The sequence below is a fragment of the Callospermophilus lateralis genome, chromosome 8 (genome assembly GCF_048772815.1).
Source record: "Callospermophilus lateralis isolate mCalLat2 chromosome 8, mCalLat2.hap1, whole genome shotgun sequence".
Classification (NCBI taxonomy): domain Eukaryota; kingdom Metazoa; phylum Chordata; class Mammalia; order Rodentia; family Sciuridae; genus Callospermophilus; species Callospermophilus lateralis.
In genome coordinates this window covers 95,117,089-95,139,300 of record NC_135312.1, presented here as the reverse complement: position 1 = coordinate 95,139,300, position 22,212 = coordinate 95,117,089, and the positions used below count along the sequence as shown (strand labels likewise).

At 31.1% G+C, this 22,212-nt stretch overlaps 1 protein-coding gene across 1 annotated transcript in view; it reads right to left on the bottom strand.

Annotated features, from left to right (window-relative positions):
• Stpg2 (sperm tail PG-rich repeat containing 2) overlaps positions 1 to 22,212 on the bottom strand; it is a 521,628-nt gene that overhangs the window by 280,396 nt on the left and 219,020 nt on the right. Inside the window, exon 11 of the mRNA XM_076864073.1 lies at positions 5,174 to 5,333. Within this exon, the coding sequence (XP_076720188.1) occupies positions 5,174 to 5,333 (160 nt within the window). The remainder of the gene's footprint in view (positions 1 to 5,173; positions 5,334 to 22,212) is intronic.

The window sequence follows — 22,212 nt, the reverse complement described above, 5'->3', positions numbered from 1 at the left end:
AAAACCACTTCCAAATTTGTTAATAAAAGTTCTAAAGTAATTTAAAATAAATACTTGACTAAAAATGTTGATTGACTAAATAAATTTCCTATAAGTTTGTAAATTCCTTGAGAAGGTTACTCATATACCAACTTCTGTTCTTAACAATTTTATCTATAAATTTAAGATATCCAGTAATTAATTTTAATTGGGCTATTCATTTATTTATATATAGAAAAATAATAACATGAATTTTCTTTAATTTCTAAGGCAAAATACTCATTTCTTAGTAATGCCATAACCCAAGTAACAAATAGGCACATCACACTCTATAAATGTTATTTGTTTATTTATGTATTCATACTAATTTTGCAGAATGATAAATTTTAATATGGCATGGTGGCACATGCTATCGTGAATGAAATTGTTGTCCTTATTTCTTTCATTTGTGTATAGAAAATTACTGATTTTTATATGTTGATTTTCTACTCTGCAACTCTGCTGAATTTATCAGTTCTAGAATCCATCTTCTGGAACTTTTACTGGTTTCTAAGTATAAGATCATATTACCTGAAAATAGTAATAATTTGGCTTTTTCTTTATCCCCCTTTAATTTCCTTCCCTTGCCTAATTGCTCTGGCTACGTTTTCAGGAGTATACTGAATAGGAGTGGTGAGAGTGGACATCATTCTCTTCTTTCTCCATTAAATATGAGGTTGACATAGACTTTGTCATATACAATCTTTATGATGTTGAGATAAGTTCCTTCTATATTGACTGTCTTCAGAGTTGCTATCATGAAGCTGTGTTGAATTTGTTCAAATGTTTTCTCCATGTATATTGAGATGATCATTTGATATTTGTCCTTGGTACTACTTATATGCATTAGCTAATTTGCATATATAGAATCATCTTTGAATCCTTAGAATGAAACAAAATTGAATTTAGTGTATGATATTTTGAATGTGTTGTTGAATAGATTTGCTCTGATTTTATTAAGGATTTTACATCTATTCAACAAAGCTATTGATCTTTAGTTTTCTTTCCTTGAAGTTCCTAATCCAGTTTTGGTATCATGATAATACTTTGTAGAATAAGTTCAATATTGTTTCCTCCATTCCTAATTTGAGGAGCATAGGGATTAGTTCTTCTTTAAAGATCGATAAAATTCAGCTGTGAATTCACCTGATTCTGGGATATTTTTGTTGTTATTATTGTTGTTTTTGGGAGATTTTCAATTACTACTTCAATCTCATTGGTTGCTATTGATCTGTTTAGGTTTTCTTGGTTCAATGTTGGTAGGACACTTGTGTCTACAAATTCATCCATTCTATTGAGAATTTCTCTTAAAATTTTTACTTCTGCTTAATTTGACTTGTTGGTGAGACTTTACATTGATTTTTCAATTTCCCAATATATTGGAATTTAAGTTTGTGAAATAGCTCCTAATGATTCTATGGATTGGAGTTGTGCCTCTTGTAATATTCCCATTTTTTGTTTTTACTTTTATTAATCTGAGTATTCTCTCTGCTTTGATTGGTTTATTCTAGAGTTAATCAGTCTCATTTCTTTTTTCAAAGAAAAAACTCTTTGTTTCACTGATAAATTTTATGACTTCTTTAGTTTCTATTTCATTAATTTTGCCTCTGATCTTTATAATTTCTTTGATACTACTAGTTTTAAAATTGGTTTGTTTTTGAGACCTCTGTTTTGTTTGTTTTATGTATCACTCATAGCTCTTTTACAGCATCCCAGGTTTGTTGTACTATTTCATTTTCAATTCTTCTAAGAAATTTTTATTTCCTTCCTGATTTCTTCAATGAAATGATCATCATTCAAAAGTATATTATTTATTCCCCATGTGTTTGTAGAGTTTCCATAGTTTTTCTCGTTCTTCAGAGATAGTTTCATTCCATTATGATGTGAAAAGATGCATGAGATCTTATCAATTATTTTGAATTAGCTAAGACTGGCTTTGTGACCTAATATATGATTAAGTTTGACTGAAAAGTTAAGTATATTCAGCTGTTATTGGACAATAATAATCTGTAGGTGTCCACTATACTGTTTATATCTTGTGTGTTTTTGATTTTCTGTCTTGATGACCTGTCTGCTAGTGAGAGTAATATTTGAAGTCCTCTACTATTACTACATTGGATCCTGTCAGTCCACTTACGTTGAATAAAGTTTGTTTTATGAAAATGGTTCACATATTTGAGGCATATTTACAATTATTATATCTTCTGTTTGATTATTCCACTTACTAATATGCAATTTCCTTTGTCAGTTCTAATTTTGGCTTGAAGTCTACTTTATCTGTTATGAGAAATTCTACCCTTGCTCACTTTCATATTCTATTTGCAAGAAAAATTATTTTCCACCCTTTTACTTTCAATCTGTGAACAACTTTGCCTATGGGTATGTTTCTTGGAAACAACATAGAGTTGGCTCTTCTTTTTCACTTCAATCAGCCACTGTATCTTTTAATTAGAAAATTAAGACCATTTATACTCAATGTTATTATAGAGAAGTATACCATTTTGTTTTACTTCTAAAGTTTTAGTCACTCTAATTCACATTTGCTAATCTATTCTTCTAATATTTTATGTTTTACTCTTTCTCATACTCTTTTACTTTCCTCCTGTGTTTCGGATTTTATACAATCTTGCATTTTATACAATCTTGTCTTAATGCCCATATATTCCTTTGGTTTATGCTTTTCTTGGGAAGTTTAATTTCTCCTTTGATCTTTAATTATAATAGTTCTGCATGTGGTAATCTAGGTTGGCAGTTACTGTATTTTGAGCTTAAAATACATTATTCCATGCCATCCTGTCCTTTAGAGTTTCTGCTGAGAATTCTGCTTTTATTCTGATAGGTTTCCCTTTATAATTGACTTGAAGCTTCTCTTTTGCAGATTTTAATATTATTTCCATATTTTAAATATTTGCATTTGAATTATAACATGAAGAATTTCTTTGTTGGTCAAATCTATCTGGAGTACTAAAAGCAACCAATACCTATATGTCCACCTCATTCCCAAAATTAAAGAAATTTTTCTGCTACTCTTTCATTTAATGTCTTCTATGCTGTTAGTCTGCATTTCCCCTCCTTCTTCAAGACTTATGAGTCTTAACTTTGGTCTTTTAATTTTCTCCCAAAACACTTGTATATGCTGTTCATAACGTTTTTTCCCTTTATTACTGTCAGAATATCCTAATTTGTCCATCTTGACTTTGAACTCTGCTAGCCTTCCGTATATTTATCTCATTAATGCAACTTTCCATTGAGCTTTTTATTTGACTGAGTTTTTCCTTTCCAAGATTTCTGTTTGGTTCTTTCAGAATCATTATTTCTGCATTGAAATGTTCTTGCATATCCTGTATTTTCTTCCTCAGTTCACTCCTTAGATCTTCTTTTAATTCATTAATCAACAATCAACTTGTGAATGTTTTGTTCACATTTCTGCCACATTTATATCTATGGGTTCAGTTATTCAAAATTTATGAACTATTGAAGGTATCTTATTACATTGTGTTCCCGTGTTTCCTATATTTCAATTTTGAGATTTGTTCATATGCTGGCAAATTTGATGAATTACTGTTAATAATCAATATTATTATCTCTTCATTTAGAAGGCTGGATACTCTGCAGTTGCATAGTGACTTTGACAGTCATTAGGTCTTTGACTTTCAACAATACTGTCTTCAATAAAAACATTCCCCCAATACATCAAAGTCTTTTAAAGCTAGTATTGTCTTAACATGAAGAAAAAACATGTTTTATATTATAAGATTTTATATTACTAAAGAGTTTCAGAGGTTCTGAAAGTAATTTTGACATACAGTTATTAATTTTTTGTATTCTTATGATAAGTAAGTAGACACAAAATATTATCTCAACTTTGGAAAACACAAACTCTTGAAAGCATTAGCAAATTTACTTACCATAAGCTAAATACTGAAGCAATGAAAAGTAGCACCAACTCTGGCACTTAAACTTTTATTATGTATTATATCTACACAAATTTTTTATGTGAAAAAGAATAAAAGCATAAAGAAAAAACTTTAAGAACTATGAAGATTAAAAGACTTCTTCAAGAGACCTTGATATGGATATGTATTTGTTATTTGATTGTGCTTGATGATAGTGACAGTACTAGAACTTCAAAGAACTCATTTCTCTGCATCATTTCTTGGTGACCACATATTAAGTGTAGTCAATAATACACTAAAAGACTTTGAATTCTTCTCTCTATCAAAGCCAAAACTTGATAAATCAATAGTGGTGCAATAAATAACTCAAGAGAAGAAAGAGAAAACAAACATAGTTTAATTTCAACTTAAAATGGATCTTCAAGCTGGCAATATGACTGATTCTTAAGACAATAAAATGCAAAGGAAGTCTGCATGGATCTCAGGCTCTCCAAAGATTCTTATTTACCTAGCAAGTTATATTCCTGCTTTAGATTTTCATTTAAACTTCTGGGGGGAAAATGTTTTATTCATCCTTTTTACTTCATTTCTTCATATTCTCATAATAATTCATTACAACAATTTGCTTGTTTAGTGATAATACCTTAGTAAATTATTATTGAAACCTATTGTTCCTATTTTCTATCTAGTTTTCTTATATAAAATATCATAGTGATTTATCTCTATTAACAGAGAAAGTTATTACATTAACTTTCAGAATAAGAATACTATTACTAATAGCTGAATCAATTCCAATTTTAAAATTAAAATTATTTTTGGAATTTTAAACTCTCAAATATTTATCTTTTTATATTATCTTCTTTAGTGATATTTGACAAACATCAACTTAATTCTGTTAACTGTTAATGTGTTTCTCATATAGTACTGATTTTCCAAACCTGGGTAACATGTCTTTCTCTTTTAACACCTTTCTCATAGAAGTTTCACACTTTTCATGTAATAAAATGCTACATGATTTTACCAGCTTTAGTTAGTAAAATTATTCTTGATAAAATTAATAAATATAAAGCCCCAGATTAGTCTTCTTATATTTGAGAAAAAAGGCTTAAATCTTTCATTAAGTATTTTGGCTTTTGGTATTTAATTTCTTTACAAGCTTAAAAGAGGCATGATAGATATAAATGTGGGTTTACAATCATCTATTCTAGTGGAAGCCTTAGAATTATCCCCAAAACCTTAAAAGAATAATCTAGACTTACCTGGACCATCAATTGTTTTATCCAGGCACCGAGGAGTTGCACTAAGAAATGAGGCATGTTTTCTTTTAGCCACCAAATTACGAGGTGGCATGTATTTATGCTTAAGTTGAGACATCTCATATGATTTTTGAACATCATAGCTGCCTGGTGCTGGAATAACCTAGAAAAATATTAATACTTTATGTACTTGACATGAAATATAAATAACCATTCTTTATATTTACTTCATATAATCCATTAATAAGGTATATCATTTATTTGATATATACTTTATATAAATATATCCAAATAGATATTCAAGCAATGGTATTAATTTCTTTAATTAATCATTAAAATAAAAATGCTAAAGAGGATTCCCAAATCTCATAATAAAATGTGTAAACTCACTTGTCAGTAATTATGGTAAAATAAAAATAATTGTGAAATTTAGGGACAAATTCTTTTATAAAAATAACCAAAGTGATATTGATCAAACTCTCATTCAAATTTAATAAAAAAAATAAAATTTCAGACAAAAATAAGAACATTGATTATATGTTTTCATAACCAGCAAAACTATTTCTGCTTTACTGTTCTATGTGAACATATTCTAAACAATGAGAAAACTTATTTTATTTTTAATGTATTTCAAATTAAAAGGCTTCCCATTTTATCACTTATTCTTCTTCATATGATCTGCAGTTACATTAATATTTTAATCAATGTAAACCAACATAGATATTAATTATAATATTAAAATAAATTAGCAAATATATACATATGTTATATATTTGTTGAACATTTAATACCTTAAACCATTAGCTAATTATTTCAATGAAAACTTTTTAAAACTAATTTTTCCTCAAATTATTTTAAAATAGAATATTATTTTAAAATCTGTTCACCTATATTATGTATAAAAGTCAACATTTTTTAAGTTTTCATGATTTCCTTGGCAGACAGGAAAATATTGTGGCTGAGTCTAAGGACCCTACCATTATATTTCCAGGTTACCAAATATTCACTAATTACTAACTATGTTCAAGACCTGAGGCAAACCACTTAACTTTTGTAATCCTCAGTTTCCTCATCTAGAAGGAAAAACAATATTTGTGTTACAAGGTTACTGTGAGGATTAAATGAATTAAAATGTAAAACACTTAGATTGATACCTGATCAATATAAATGTTAAGCTAATCTTGTTACTCTAGAAAAGCTAATTTCAATGTAAAAAAAAAAGGTTAAACAGAGTTTAGGCAAATAGAGAAGTGTTTTAAAGTTTCAAGTCAAACAAATTTGGGTACTGAGAAAGCATACTGTTGAAGTCTCTCTTCATAAAGTATTTTGGAAGGCATACTTTATAAAACATACTATGTCTTCTTACATCCATATTATCAACCTCAAGCACAAACCAACATTGTCTTTCATTTGCATAGAATTATTACATAAGAACATCTACGTTCCTCAAAATAATCCTTCTCAAGTTCAACTGTCAAAATGGCCACAACACAATAATTCTGGGTGACTTTACCACAACTCTTTAACCACTGGATAAATCTTCCAAACAAAAGCTAAACAAAGAAACAATAGAATGCAATAATACAATCAGTAATTAGACTTAACAGAATATACTGAATATCTCATCCATCAATGAGTGAATAAAAAAAATACAGTTTCTTCTCAGCAGCACATGAATCCTTCTCTAAAATATACCATATATCATGTACAAAGCAACTCTTAGCAAATAAAAAAAGTAGAGATACTGCCCTGCATTCTATCAGATAATAATGGAATGAAATTAGAAATCAATGATAAAATAAAAAATAGAAGCTACTCCAACACCTGGAGACTAAATAATATGCTATTCAATGAACAATGAATTATAGAAAACATTTAAAAAGAGATTAAACATTCTTAAGGCTGGTGTTTTAGCTCAGTGGTAGAGCACTTGCGTAGCATGTGTGAGGCACTGGGTTCAATTCTCAACACTATATATAAATACATTAATTAAACAAAGGTCCACTGACAACTAAAAAAGTATTTTTTAAAAAATTCTTAGAGTTAAATGAGAACACTGATACAACATATCAAAATTTGTGAGAAATTATAAGGCAGTACTAAGAGGAAAGTTCATTGCATGGAGTTCATTCCTTAAAAGTCAACAAATAAATGACCCAACATTATATCTCAAAGGCCTAGAAAAAGAAGAACAAATCAATATCAAAAGCAGTAGAAGACACAAAATAAATAAAACAGGGGCTGAAATCAATGAAACTGAAAAAAAGAAACAATTGAAAAAATTGACAAAACAAAAGTTGGCTATATCCTTAGCCATGCTAACAAAGAGAAGGAAAGAAAAAACTTAAATTACTAACATCCTTGGGGCTGGGGATATGGCTCAAGTAGTAGTGCACTCGCCTGGCATGTGTGAGGCACTGGGTTTGATCCTCAGCACCATATAAAAATAAAATAAAGATATTGTGTCCACCTAAAACTAAAAAATAAATATTTAAAAAAGATTACTAACATCCTTGATGAAAAAGGAAATATCACAACATTCACTACAGAAATACAGAAGATAATTAGAAATTATTTTGAAAATTTGTACTCCAATAAAATAGAAAATATTGAAGGCATCAACAAATTTCTATAGTCATATGATTTGCCCCAAAATGAATCAAGATGATATACACAAGTTAAACAGATCAATGTCAAGAACTGAAACAGAAGACTCCATCAGAAGCCTAACAATCAAGAAAAGCCCAGGACCAGATGGATACACAGCTGAGTTCTACAAGACTTTCAAAGAAGAACTAATACCACTCCTCAAATTATTTCATGAAATAGAAAAGAAACGAGCACTTCCAAACTAATTCTATGAGGCCCATATCACCTTGATTCCAAAACCAGGCAAAGACACATCAAAGAAAGAAAACTTCAGATCAATATATTTAATGAACATAGATACAAAAATTCTCAATAAAATTCTGGCAAATCAAATACAAAAACATCAAAAAGATAGTGCACCATGATCAAATGGGGCTCATCCCCAGGATGGAAGGTTGGTTCAACATAAAGAAATCAATAAATATAATTTATCACATCAATAGACTTAAAGATAAGAATCATATAATAATCTCAATAGATGAGAAAAAGCATTTAAAAATACAGCACCCCTTTATGTTCAAAACACTAGAAAAATTAGGGATAACAGGAACATACCTCAATATTGTAAAAGCTATCTATGCTAAGCCCCAGGAGAACATCAGTCTAAATGGAAAAAAATGGAAAGCATCCCCTCTAAAAACTGGGTCTACACAGGGATGCCCTCTTTCACCACTATTATTTAACACAGTTCTTGAAACTCTAGCCAGAGCAATTAGACAGACAAAAGAACTCAAATTATCACTCTTTGCTGACAACATGATTCTATACATAGATGATCCAAAAAATTCCACCAGAAAACTTCTAAAACTAATAAATGAATTTAGGAAAGTAGCAGAATATAAAATCAACACCCATAAATCAAAGGTATTCCATACATCAGTGGCAAATCCACTAAAAGGGAAATGAGGAAAACTACCCCCTTTACGATAGCCTTAAAATAAATAAATAAATAAATAACATACTAGGGAATCAACTAAATGAAAGAGGTGAATGACCTCTACAATGAAAAGTACAGAACACTAAAGAAAAGAAATTAAAGAATACCCAAGAAGATGGTAGAAGGATCTACCTCGCTCTTGGAGAGACAGAAATAATATTCTTGAAATGACCATACTACCAAAATCATTATACAGATGTAATTCAATTCCAATCAAAATTCCAATGACACTCATCATAGAAATAGAAAAAGCTGTCATGAAATTAATCTGGAAAAATAAGAGAACCAGAATTGCTTAAGAAATCCTTAGAAATAGGAATGAAGCAACTGGCCTCACTATATCAGACCTTAAACTATACTATAGAGCAATAGTAACAAAAAGAGCATGGTATTGGCACCAAAATAGACATGTAAACCAATGGTACAGAACAGAAGACACACAGACAAACAATTATATACAGTTATCTCATATTAGACAAAGGCAACAAAAATATAAATTGGAGAAAGAATAACCTCTTCAACAAATGGTGCTGGGAAAACTAGAAATTCATATGCAACAAAATGAAATTAAGTCCCTATCTCTCACCATGCACAAAATTCAATTCAAAGTGGATCAAGGGCCTAGGAATTTAACCAGAGTTTCTGTACCTAATAAAATAAAATGTAGGCTCCAATCTTCATCATGTCAGATTAGTCCCCAATTTCCTTCATAAGACTCTTCTGGTATAAGAATTAAAGTCAAGAATCAATAAATGGGATGGACTCAAACTAAAAAGTTTCTTCTCAGAAAAATAATCTGTGATGTGAGTAGAGAGCCTACATCTTGGGAGCAAATCTTTACCCCTCACACATCAGATAGAGCACTAATCTCTAGGATATATAGAAAACTCAAAAAGGTAAGTATCAAAAAAAAAATAACCCAATCAATAAATGGACCAAGGAACTGAATAGACACTTCTCAGAATATATTTTTAAAAGTTCAACATCGCTAGCAATTAGAGAAATGCAAATCAAAACTACTCTAAGATTCATCTCATTCCAGATAGAATGGCAGCTATTTAGCAAACAAACAACAATAAGTGTTGCTGAGGATGTGGGGGGAAAGGCATGCTCATTGCTAGTGAGACTACAAATTGGTGCAGGCAATATGGAAAGCAGTATGGAGATTCCTTGGAAAACTGGGGATGGAACAACAATTTGACCCATCTATCCCACTCCTCAGTCTCTATACCCAAAAGACTTAGAAACAGCATACTATAGGGAGACAGCCACATCAATGTTTATAGCAGCACAATTCACAATAGCTAAATTGTGGGATCAACTTAATGCCCTCAATAGATGAATGGATAAAGAAACTGTGGTATATATACACAATGGAATATTACTCGGCATTAAAAGGAATAAAATCATGTCATTTGCAGGTAAATGCATTGAATTGGAGCACATCATACTACATTAAGTAAGCCAATCCCAGAAAACCAAAGGCTGAATGTTTTCTCTGATATGTGGCTGCTGATCCATAATGGGGGTTTTGAGGGCAGCATGGGAGGAATGCAGGAACTTTAGATAGGGCAAAGGGGATGGAGGGGAAAGGAGGGGGCATGAGGGGATGGAAAGAAGGTGGAATGCAATGGTCATCATTACAATAAAGACATGTATGAAAACCCGAATTGTGTGACTCTACTTTGTATACAATCAGAGATATCAAAAATTTTGCTCTATATGTGTACTGTGAATTGAATTTGTTGTCCTATACAACAAATTAGAATAAATAAGTAAATTATTTAAAAAATAAGAAAAATCACTAGATAAGGTAAGAATACTGACCATGACAAGATTCATATATGAAAATTTACATTTCTTTATTGAGTCCAGTGTCAAAATCTGATGTCATAAAAAGCAAGGAATGTAAGAAATGTCAGCACTATTTCTTCTTGCCTGACTCAACAGCATATATAATAAATATTGCTAAGAATAAGCAATCATAAGAATATTCCATAAATGACTTTTTATCTTTTTGTATTGCTTCTGTGTTATATGAAAAGAGGAAGAAGAGTGCAAAAGTACAAAGAAAGCAGGAGTATACAATATACCCCGAGTATTAAGGCAAGTTCTGGGGGATATTGGTTGTGCTTACTATATATTTTCAGATTCTTATAAAGCCTTCATATTTTTTAAGGTTTCATTTTTTTTGGCTTCACTTAACACTCTGGTGTCACTATCTATTCCTTCTTTCAGACAAGATATGACTGATGCTCTGCTACACAAGAACCTTTTTTTAATGTTTTGAAGCAAAAGCAAGAAGCTACATCAGTGATCAGTTTTCTTCAACAATAATTTGCTCTATCTAGAAGAGTTATCAATCTAGTTACCTTAAATTCTAATAGATCCATGGCTCTATCTATTAAGTGTACACTACCCTTTTCATGATCACCTCTCTCTATAATAAATTTATATTTCCCTGAAAACTTATTTCCTGTTTTTCTATTTATTTATGCTACTCTTCTTCTTACTTATCTTTACTTTGCCTTTTATCTGACCAAAAGTTTAATATTTTAAGTAAATATCCTAGATTCATGATTAGTAAGAATAATATGAAACTTTGTCTAGTAGCAATAACTTAAGCAATATATATAGATAGTACCCTAAAAGATATGGACATCATGTCAGGAAAAAATAGTAGGTATAAATAAGATCATCAAATCTCTGTTGTTAATCATGTATCACAGAAGATAGGAAACACACAATTTAGACATTTCTCATGTCTATATTTCCCCTTGTGCTCAATATTTGAATTCTGTTCCTATGTTTAGAAAATTTCACATATTAAGCAGCAGAATCTGGGTCCTGACACAAAAGCTTAGAGTATCTGATTCTCAGGATGTAACTTTTCTGTGTTCATAGATGAATACACCAGAAGTGAAACCCAATGTCATGTATAACCACAAGAATGGGATCCTAATTAAAATAAGTTATATTCCATGTGTGTATAATATGTCAAAATACACTCTACTGTCATGTATATCTAAAAAGAAAAAAGAAAAAATTATTTTTTAAAAAAAAATATGATACTCATCTTCATGGCCTCATTTTTTCCCAGCTAGGACATGAATCTAGGTCATGAGCTTAAGCACTAGCCTTTGAATTGGCAGCCAGTTATTCAAAGAAACAGGACAATAAAATATTCATTCTAGTGAGGAGACTGGCAGTGCTACCAGCCATTATCTTCCCAGAGACAACAATGGGAGGAAAAACTGAAAGAGGCAAACATGAAAGTAAAAAAGTCATAAAATATATGACAAATAAAATATATGCCTCAGTGCAAATTGAAGGTAAGTTGAAGGTGTCCAGAATTCCTCATATGGAAAAGTGAGGCCCTACCCCAAAATGACATAAGAATCACATATTTTAAATAATTAATATTTGTAAAATTCTTAGAATGGTGTTCTGAACACATAAGACACCCTACTGTTTGCTTTCATTGATACCATCTTTGTCGTTAGAATTATTATCATTAATGTGGATGGAACTGTATGCTATCCTCAATGTTTTCTGCCTTGCCTGAACAGAGATGGTAACTGGACTTTTAAAGGAAAAGCCTCTAGTACTATTGTATTCTTAAGCCCAAAGCAAACAGAAAAAAAAATTTTTTAAATAGTTGACATGGCTCACATAAAGATTGTCCCACACAGCCATATCAATGTTTATAGCAGCACAATTCACAATAGCTAAACTGTGGAGCCAACCTAGATGCCCTTCAGTGGATGAATGGATAAAAAAATGTGGCATATATACACAATGGAAATTTACTCAGAAATAAAAAATAATAAAATCATGGCATTTGAGATAAATGGATGGCACTGGAGAAGATAATGCTAAGTGAAGTTAGCCAATCCCCCCTCCAAAAAAAAATGCTGAATGTTTTCTCAGAATATAAGGAGGCTGACTCATAGTGGAGTGGAAGGGGGAACATGGGAGGAATAGATGAATTCTAGGTAGGGAAGACGAGTTGGAGGGAAGTGGGGCAGGGGATTAGCAAGAGTGGTGGAATGTGATGGACATCATTATCCAAAGTACATGTATGAAGACACAAATTGGGTGTCAACATACTTTATATACAGAGATATGAAAATTTGTGGTTTATATGTATAATAAGAATTGTAATGCAAAAAAACCCAAAGTCATGTATAAAGACATGAATTGGTGTGAAGATATTTTATATACAAAGATATGAAAAATCATACTTTATATGTGTAATAAGAATTGTAATGCATTCCTCAGTTGATTTTTATTTTAAAAAATAAAAAATCAATTAAATAAAAAACAAAGATTGTGTCCCAGGCAGTTCAAAAATAAATTCACTGGTTCCAATGAACTACCCAGGAGTTAGTTGAGCCTATTTGCATTTTGCCACAACCATGTGATATACTTCATTTTATTTAACCTGTCAAGTCAAATTTCTGAAAAATTCCCCATGCTTAGTACCACTGCATTAACACACTTACAACCCAAGCCTGGCTGACTTGTATGTAGCCCCAGAGATCAGAAATTCATTTCATCCAAATTCAGATATTTTTTTCAATTCCAATGTTCCCTCCCCACTGACATGTAAAATTTCATGTATACTCTGACCTCAGATACATGAAACTGCCTGTATTCCTAAACTATAATTACTATTATTAATATAACGTTCACTTTAAATAATTGAGAGCTGGGTATATAAATTTAAAATTATATTATTCTGATAAATTTATCCTTTGAAAAATATTTACAGTGACTGTTTATTTCTTAACTATTTTTTGTCTTAACATTATTGCCTAAGCATCAACTTTCAAAACTGGTTTAAATTATACTTTTAAGAATATCAGAGATCTGTGGAAGTAAGAGAAGTATATGTACAAAATTCTGAATGGGCTTGTCAGAAATTATTCTAAGGGGAAAAAATAATTAATAGAGATTTTTAAAGTCACATAATCTAGCATGAGAGATCAAAAACTAAGGGGATACAAAACTCATCATCTATTCCTTATTACAGAGTATTTCATGAATGCTAGAGTAAGCAAAATTATATGAGTCTGGGATGGAAAGAGGGAATATATTCTTGCATAGTCTAGTGATGTTTAGGAACCCCACTAGCATAGGAGAGTAGGGATCTAAAGCTTCAAATCTCAGTTCTTGTGTTCCAAGAAAAGAAAATTTAAATTCAGATATTAAGATCCAACCAAGAGAATTTTATTATGTGTGAAAGTAAAGTAAGACTCAAGCAAAGAACACTCTCAAGAGAGTGGGCCATCTCTCAGAACAGAATGACAAAGGAAATAATGCTACTCCCAAATTTATTGCTGTTCAATGTTTGCCAGAAGAACTGGGTTTCACCTTCTACAGTCTTTCAGATGTTTATCTCCTGCTTCACTTAGGGAAGGGAGTTTTTGACCCTAATTGATCCTCTCCAAAACTGGCATGGTGTCTATCCCACTGGGGCTTCACCTGTATGTCAATCTTGTTAAAGCAGGTGCTGGAGTAAATGAACAGGAAGACTTTATTTTAGTGGGACTGCACTATTAATAAAATTTCCTTTCTGAAATACACTGAGAAACCTATGGCCATAAATCCTTACTTTATAATGACCTCCAAAGAAAAATACTGACAGAGACTATTTATCTCTTAAAATTATTTTTGTCTTAAAATTATTACATAAGCATCATCTTTAAAAATTTATAAATTTTTAAATAATAGTTTCAAAAATATCAAAGACATGTAGAAGCAAGAGGATTTTACGTACCAAATTCTTAATGGAAATGAGGAATTTACCTCCCAAATTCTGCCAGGAATTGTCATCATTGATCTTTCCTTCTTGATGTATTTCTTAATTGAATCACTTTGTTTCCTTCTGTTTAATCTCAGGGTTAGTACACCTGTGGTTCTACAAATTACTTAATTACTTATGAAAAACAATTCAAAGAAACCTTATGATCCTGCTATGTTAGTGGTTCACATTTCACTGCTCATTACCACTACCTAAGAACACCAGAACAAGGACTGGCATAAATATAAGCTTCTTCCTCAAGATAGTTGTCATATTTTTAACATGAATGAAGTGGGAAGATAAGTGAAGTTAAAAACATCTGAAGAGTAGGATTTGCAGAGAAGAGAGAGACATCTTGGTCTTGAACAGAAAACAAGGTCATGAAAGGGAGAGAGAGAGTGTAGGGTCACAAAGACACAGTAGAATCTCTCAATCCTGTGCCTAGGAACAAACCTCTCACTAGAGAAACAGCCTGCAACAGTACACAACAGGTTTAATAGCACTAAGTGACAGAATTCATATGATGCAAGAGAGTTAAAATCCTGGACTTTAAGAACTACTTCCTCTTTCAAGTTCTGAAATAATCTTTCTCCATTTATATTTCTTCTGATGTATATTACATATATGCTTTATAATAAAATCACTCACTAAATGATTTGCATTTAAACTAATGTTAATTGTGCTTTGGGGTAACTTGTAACATGTTTTAGCTGTTATTTCATAGCTAAGGTATTCAGGTCTAAAATTTCATCTTAATATCGCAAATATGTAATTACAAAAATCACTTAGAATTTCTTTTATAATGAAACTTCTTGTATCAGTGAAGCAACTTAAGACTTCAATTAAACTTTTAGTTAAAGCTTTAAGTCAAAATCTTTCATGAAATATATATGGTAAAATAAAAATTATAAGCCATGTATATGGTGAAGTTTTTCTGAAAGTACAGAAAACTTTGATTAAAGCAATTTTCCAATATGCTTATCCAAGTTGTTTAATTTTGTCTTAATAAATAAGAAAGACATTTTAGATGATAATCAAATTATCTTTGTTTTGCATACTGCAAAGTATAATTAGGAACATGTTGTCCTTGCCATTTTTCAGCATCCCTAATATTCATCATTATAAACACATGCCTCTTAAAATATATGACTTAGAAAATAAGAAGTCATATTTTATAAGAAAAAATACATTAATTCAGATATAAAATTATATAGTTAATTATAAGTGACAAGCAAAATAAAGAAAATATTGATTTTATTTTGCACACTGCTGGCACAATAGAAAATACATTTTATATTAATGCTGTTTCATAAAAGGAACTAGAATTATCTACATCTTGATGCTTCAAGACTCAGTAAACAATAACAAAAGGAGCTTATGGACAAAATCATGTTGAGCAACAAAACCACCAAATTCACCTAATTTCTCCCATATAACATTTTACATGTCACATTCAAGTCACAAATTTCCAGTTGTTTACTAGACATTTCAATTTCATTATCCTAACAACCTCAAAATCAAGCTCATTATCTTCTGTTATCCCCAACCACCCAACCATCTATCCTTTCCCAGTTGCTTACAATAATTCCTTATTTACCCAGGATTAACAACAAAAAACTGGCTTTTACTTTTCTTCAACTTCTCAAATTACCAAGATTATATCCATTGTAACTCTCTTACCTTAAACCTTTCTTTCTATCAAGATATTCTAGGATTGGCATCTAAAATACTTATACTTGACAACTACATATTTCACTTTTAGGTCTTTTAGTCCCCAAACATATGCATGCCAGTAGACAATATGGTATTATACTAAAAACAGGACACAAAATCAGCTGAGCTGGAATCCTCAATGATTCTCCAGTTACTATGGGAAAATTTTCAGAAAACTCTCACTCAGTGCTTTCTTCAATTTAAAGGGAAATTTACAATTGTAAAACCCAGACCAAATAGAACCTCTTGCATGAAGCATTCTTGATCACTAGCTGAAAGTGATGTCTCTCACTTTTTTATTCTTTAATTATTGTTTATATAAACACACATATATAAATACTACATTTAATTCTTCAAAAATTTATTACTTTATTTCTAACCTAAAGGCAGGAAGAAGATAAGCTGTCTGATAAGAATACAAAGTTTTCTCAGAGGGGATTATGTTTATCTTATAAATTTGCAGATTAGGGCTGGGGCTGGGGCTCAGTGGTAGAGTGCTCGCCTAGCATGTGTGACGTATTGGATTCAATTCTCAACACCACAGATTAATTTACAGATTAATTTTTCTCTTATTCTCTCAAATTAATAAAAATTGACAGTAGGAATCAAAGAGGTTAGGGGCTCCATAATATCATTAGGACTTTAGGCTTTCCAGTGTTTTTTGATAAACCATATTTAGTTGTGTTTCTCATGATTATATTCTTAAGATATATATTTCATCATATATTTTACCATATTTCCTGTGCTAATATTCTCATTTTGTAAATGAAGAAAATAAATAGCAAAAACCAAAAATTGCCTATGGGGCTGGGTCTGTGGCTCAGTGGTAGAGCGCTCAACTAGCACAGGCGGGACCTGGGTTCAATCCTCAGCACCACATAAAAATAAAGGCATTGTGTTGTGTTCATCTACACCTAAAAAAATAAATATTAAAAAAATTCCTTTAATGCCTGAAACAACCTTTTCTGTGGAACTTTTCTGGAAATCTAGTCTAGTAATTTCTGCTTTATTTGTATTGATTCTAATTTAGTAACGACTGCTTTCTTGGTTAAAACTATGTCAAATAATCATTGTACAAAGGAACATGAAAAAGAGCAGTTGTTTTACCTGGGTACATTATTATCCTAAGAAAATCAGGTTCTGTTAGCATGGAAAACAGAATAAATATGGGGTAGGTGACTGATAATGTTCATCATAATAGCTCTATTGCAGACATTATAACTATAAAATTAACCCAATTCAGATACCATACAGGATATACAATCATCTCTATAAAAGCTTTTGATTCAAGGCTTAAATTTATTCTTCAACTTTTGCTCATCCTTCAGGTATCAAATCTTCAAATCTATTAGTTCTGTAAGATTTCCTATGATATGTTCTCAGAATTTCTTTACCTTTGCATCAATTGTTACACTTGGAATTAACAACTCTTAAATTATTTATTAAATATCATACATCTCCATAGAAATGTGTAAATTCTTTTGAGTGTCCTGAAAGCCTGTTTTGCTCATTACTATATCTTCAGTGATGGCACACAGTAAGTGATCAATGAATATTTTTTAACCAACGAGTATATATATAGGTGAGTAAATAAACGAATCATCTGGCCTTTCTTTCCATGGTTAGCCTTCTCATTGAGTTGCACCATAACAGTAGGTTTGTCTGCATGCCTTGAAAGTGTTTTCAATCCATACATGCTTAAATTTGCCTATAAACAGTTCTATAATAAATGTGTGTTGGGCAAAAATTGTTCAAATACTCTTTCCCTAAAGATGCACCTATAAATATTTCCAATAAAGATGGAAATAATTTATAATCTCAGCAATGATGCAGAAATATGAATATATCCATTCAAATTTTGATCAATGACTAACTTTTGTAAAATCATTGTAATTTGATTAACATTTGATGTGAGATGCATTTCCTTCTCTTTGCTATCAAAAAGTAGACTTTTATTTTTGATGTTTGAATTTTCATGACTACCAATGACACTGGTTTTATAGAAAAAGGGTGTATCTGAGATTAAAGTAAAACATGTAAACAGAAATGGTGTATATAACTTTTGTCTTCCAGCAAAAGCTAATGCTACTAAGGCAAGAAAAAATAACATAGATTATCACCAATTAACAATAGCTGCAATTGACATAATTTTTTCAGTTTTAATTTTAAGCCAAAAGTTACCTCTTTTGTAGTACTGAGTATGAACAGAATAAAATTACTCTTAAAAAATGACATAACTGCTCTCAGAACCACTTGAACAGATTTGGATAAGGCATTAAAAATCATCTTGATACATTTAGAAGAGGTAAATCTTGAATGTGAGCTGTAAGGGACATGTGAATTTAAATACTAGAGTTGGGAAAACTGTTCAATAACCCTAGAGAAATATTTAAAAGTAAGATTCTAAGGAGTCTGTTATGTTCAAATTTTCTAAAACTCAAATGAATCCTATTGTTATCTACTTATGTTCAACATGTCAAAGCTACCCATTATATATAGAGAAAGATCATTTCAAAGTAATTTTACTAACATACCACAGAACTTGAAGTAAAAATCTCTGTGATTTATTCACAATCTTATTAATTAAGCCTTTAAAAGGCCATCAGAAATGTCACCCATTTACTTATCTTTCCTCTTCTGGCTATTGATGGATGCTAAAGGTCAATATGCAGGAGATATTTCTCTATATTCTTCCTAAGAGACTGTCAGTGGTAGCAGTTGTAGAACAATTCATATTTGGAAGCTACCTCCACCACAGTAAGGCTAAAAGTGGGCAGGATAATTGAGTATTGCTCTTTGTGAGCCATAAATAATTTATAATCCCATTACCTACTTAAAAATAACTATGAAAGTAAAGATGGTGACAGGGAAGAATATATGACTAATCAAAAAGAGAGAGAGAAAGAAAAGTGATTAAGACAAAAAAGAGGTATGAAATAACAGAAATGGAATATTATCCAGAGAGAGAACTCTGAAAACATTAACCACAACCCAAAATGACTGTTTTCCATGTTATTAGATCTACATAGATTGCAGATCTCAATAGAAAAAAGTACTTTTGAAGTGTAGGGAACTTATTTTCCTTTAATGTTCCTATAAAAATCTTTACTGGTGAATTAAATATATTTATACACTCCCATGTTCCATTAGATTTATAATGCTTGTGGATATTTAAAAATCATGCAAATTAGCTTATATAATGAGAGTCAAATTTACCAGCACTTTCTTAATGATACAAATTATTAGATGTTCTGTCTCAAAGAATCAAGATATATATCACACAAATTATTAGATGCTGTCATTATACAGATGATTATTGATAAAATCAAGAATTGTTATATTTTTTCTTCCCATCACTATACTACTGCATTTTAAATAATATTCTCAGAATTTGAAAAATAAATTCACATTATTAGTTGCCAAATCATTCTTTCTTTTCTACCTTTTTGTACTATGATTGATATAAACTGTACATAGTTAAGGCATACAATTTAATGTATTGATATTTATAAACATTGTGAAAAAAAATTACCATTATTAGCCTTACTTCCATTACCTCACATAATTATTTTATGAGGTATGTAGTAGAAACACTTCAAAGTTATTCCCCTAGCAAATTTCAAAACTACAATATATAAACTATTAACTATAGTCACATGCTATAAATTAGGTATTCAGAACTTATGCATCTTATGTGTCTTATAACTAAAACTATATAACTTTTGACCAACATCTTGTCATTTCCACCATTCCCCAGTACCAGGTAACCATTATTCTACATTCTGTTTCTGAGTTCAACGTTTTTAGATTTCACATATAAATAAGGCCAGTATTTATCTTTCTGTTACTGGCTTACTTATTATACTTAGCACTATATCCTCCAGAGTCATTCATGATGTCACAGATGACAGAATTTCCTTATTTTTTAAGACTAAAAATGTTGTATGCATATACCCAACCCCCACAACACACACACCCTATATTGTCTTTATTCACTCATCCTGTGAGACATGTAGGTTGTTTTCATATCTTGGCTATTATATTTCATTGAGCCTGAAAGTGAAGATATCTCTTCTAAATAGTTATTTTAGTTACTTTGGATATATACCCAGAAGTAGGATTGCATGATAATATGATACTTGTATTTTTTTGAAGGTATAGATGGACAGAATGCCTTTATTTTATGTGTTTATTGTTATGTGGTGCTGAGAATCGAACCCAGTGTCTCATGCATCCTAGACAAGTACTGTGCCACTGAGCTATACAGCCCCAGTCCCTGAGTGTGAACATCTAGTGCGTTTGGGTCCCTGGGTAAGGGTCACGAAATAACCGGGACACAGGGGATGCAGAGCAAAGGCAGCAACTGCAACTGCATGCTGAGGTTTATTTGCAAGTTCCTTTTATATTCTTCTTCTAACAAAGCAAGCAATTCTTCAATAACACTTTGCCCACATTGCCCAGATAACATGCCTCAGCGGATACACAGAGCTAACTTCAGATCGTTCCTGCTTATTTGATAAGTACCCTCCTAAAGTTCTTTGTAGACATTATCTACTCCCCTGAGGATGCATTTGTTTCTTTAGAATGTACTGTTCCTAGGACAAGTATGCAGGAAGCTTCTTCCTCTTGGCCAAACCATGCAGAACTTGTGACTTGCGATAAGGGGAAGAGAACGTTTCCTCCTCCTAACTGAGGTTTGCCTCAGCTGACCTAAATCACAGCCACAGCTCTTGCACACTGTCAGGCCTGAGGGAGCTAACTCTGCACACTCGAACCCCAACACCTGAGAAAACTATTTTTAATTTTTTTAAGAAAACTTCATACTGTTTTCCATTATGGCTGTATCAATTTACATTTCAGCTAACTATGTATAAGGATCTTTTTTTCTCAAGATCCTGTTATCTTCTTTTTTAAATAATAGCCTATTCTAACAGGTCTGAGGCAACATCTTATGATCTGCATTTTCCTGATAATTAGTGATTTTGAGTACCTGTTCATCTATCTGTTGGTCATTTGTATGCCCCTTTTGGAAAAAAAAAATGCTTGATCAGCTCCTTTGCCCATTTCTCAATCAGATTATCTTTGTTTTTCGGGTGTCTTGACTTGTTGGTGGTGGATTTGGGTGTTTTGTTTCACTATTGACTTGTATTGACTCACATTTTTATATTAACCCCATATGAGATATATGGTTTGTATATATTTTCTTCCATTCCATATGATTACCTTTTCTTTTGTTGATTAAGTGCTTTGAAAAACAGATTTGGGTAGTCACATGTGTTTATTTTGCTTTTGATACCGGTATTTGGGGTTTCATATCCAAAAACTCATTGCTAAAATTAACATCATAGAGATTTTCCCCCATGCTTTCTTCTAGTAATTCTATGAATTCCAGAATTTCATTTAAATTTTAACCCATTTAATTTTATTTTTGCGTATGGTGTTAAATAAGGGTCCTATTTTCTGTGTTTTTGTTTTTGTTTTTTTGTATGTGGATATTCGTTTTTCCCAACATTTATTAAAAATACTTTCCTTTCCCAAGTTTATATTCTCGACACAATTTGCAAACTTTTTCAAATATTAGTAGACTGAAATTAATTTCTGGACTTTTTACTTGGTTCCATTTATCACATGTCTATTTGTATGACAGTTTTATACTGTTTTAATTACTATCAATTTGCAATAAAATTTGAAAACAAGAATTATGTGACCTCCATATTTGTTCATGTGGCTCAAAATGGATCTTGCTCTTCCAGGATTTTTGTCATTTAATACAAATATTAGAATTTTTCTTCTCTATTTTGATGAAAAACTGTTAATGGACATTTGATAGGTATGATATTGAATCTGGAGGTTGAGTAATATAGACATTTTAACAATAAAAAAATTCTTTAAATCTACAACAAGAAATAATTTTCCACTTATTTTTGTCTTCTTCAA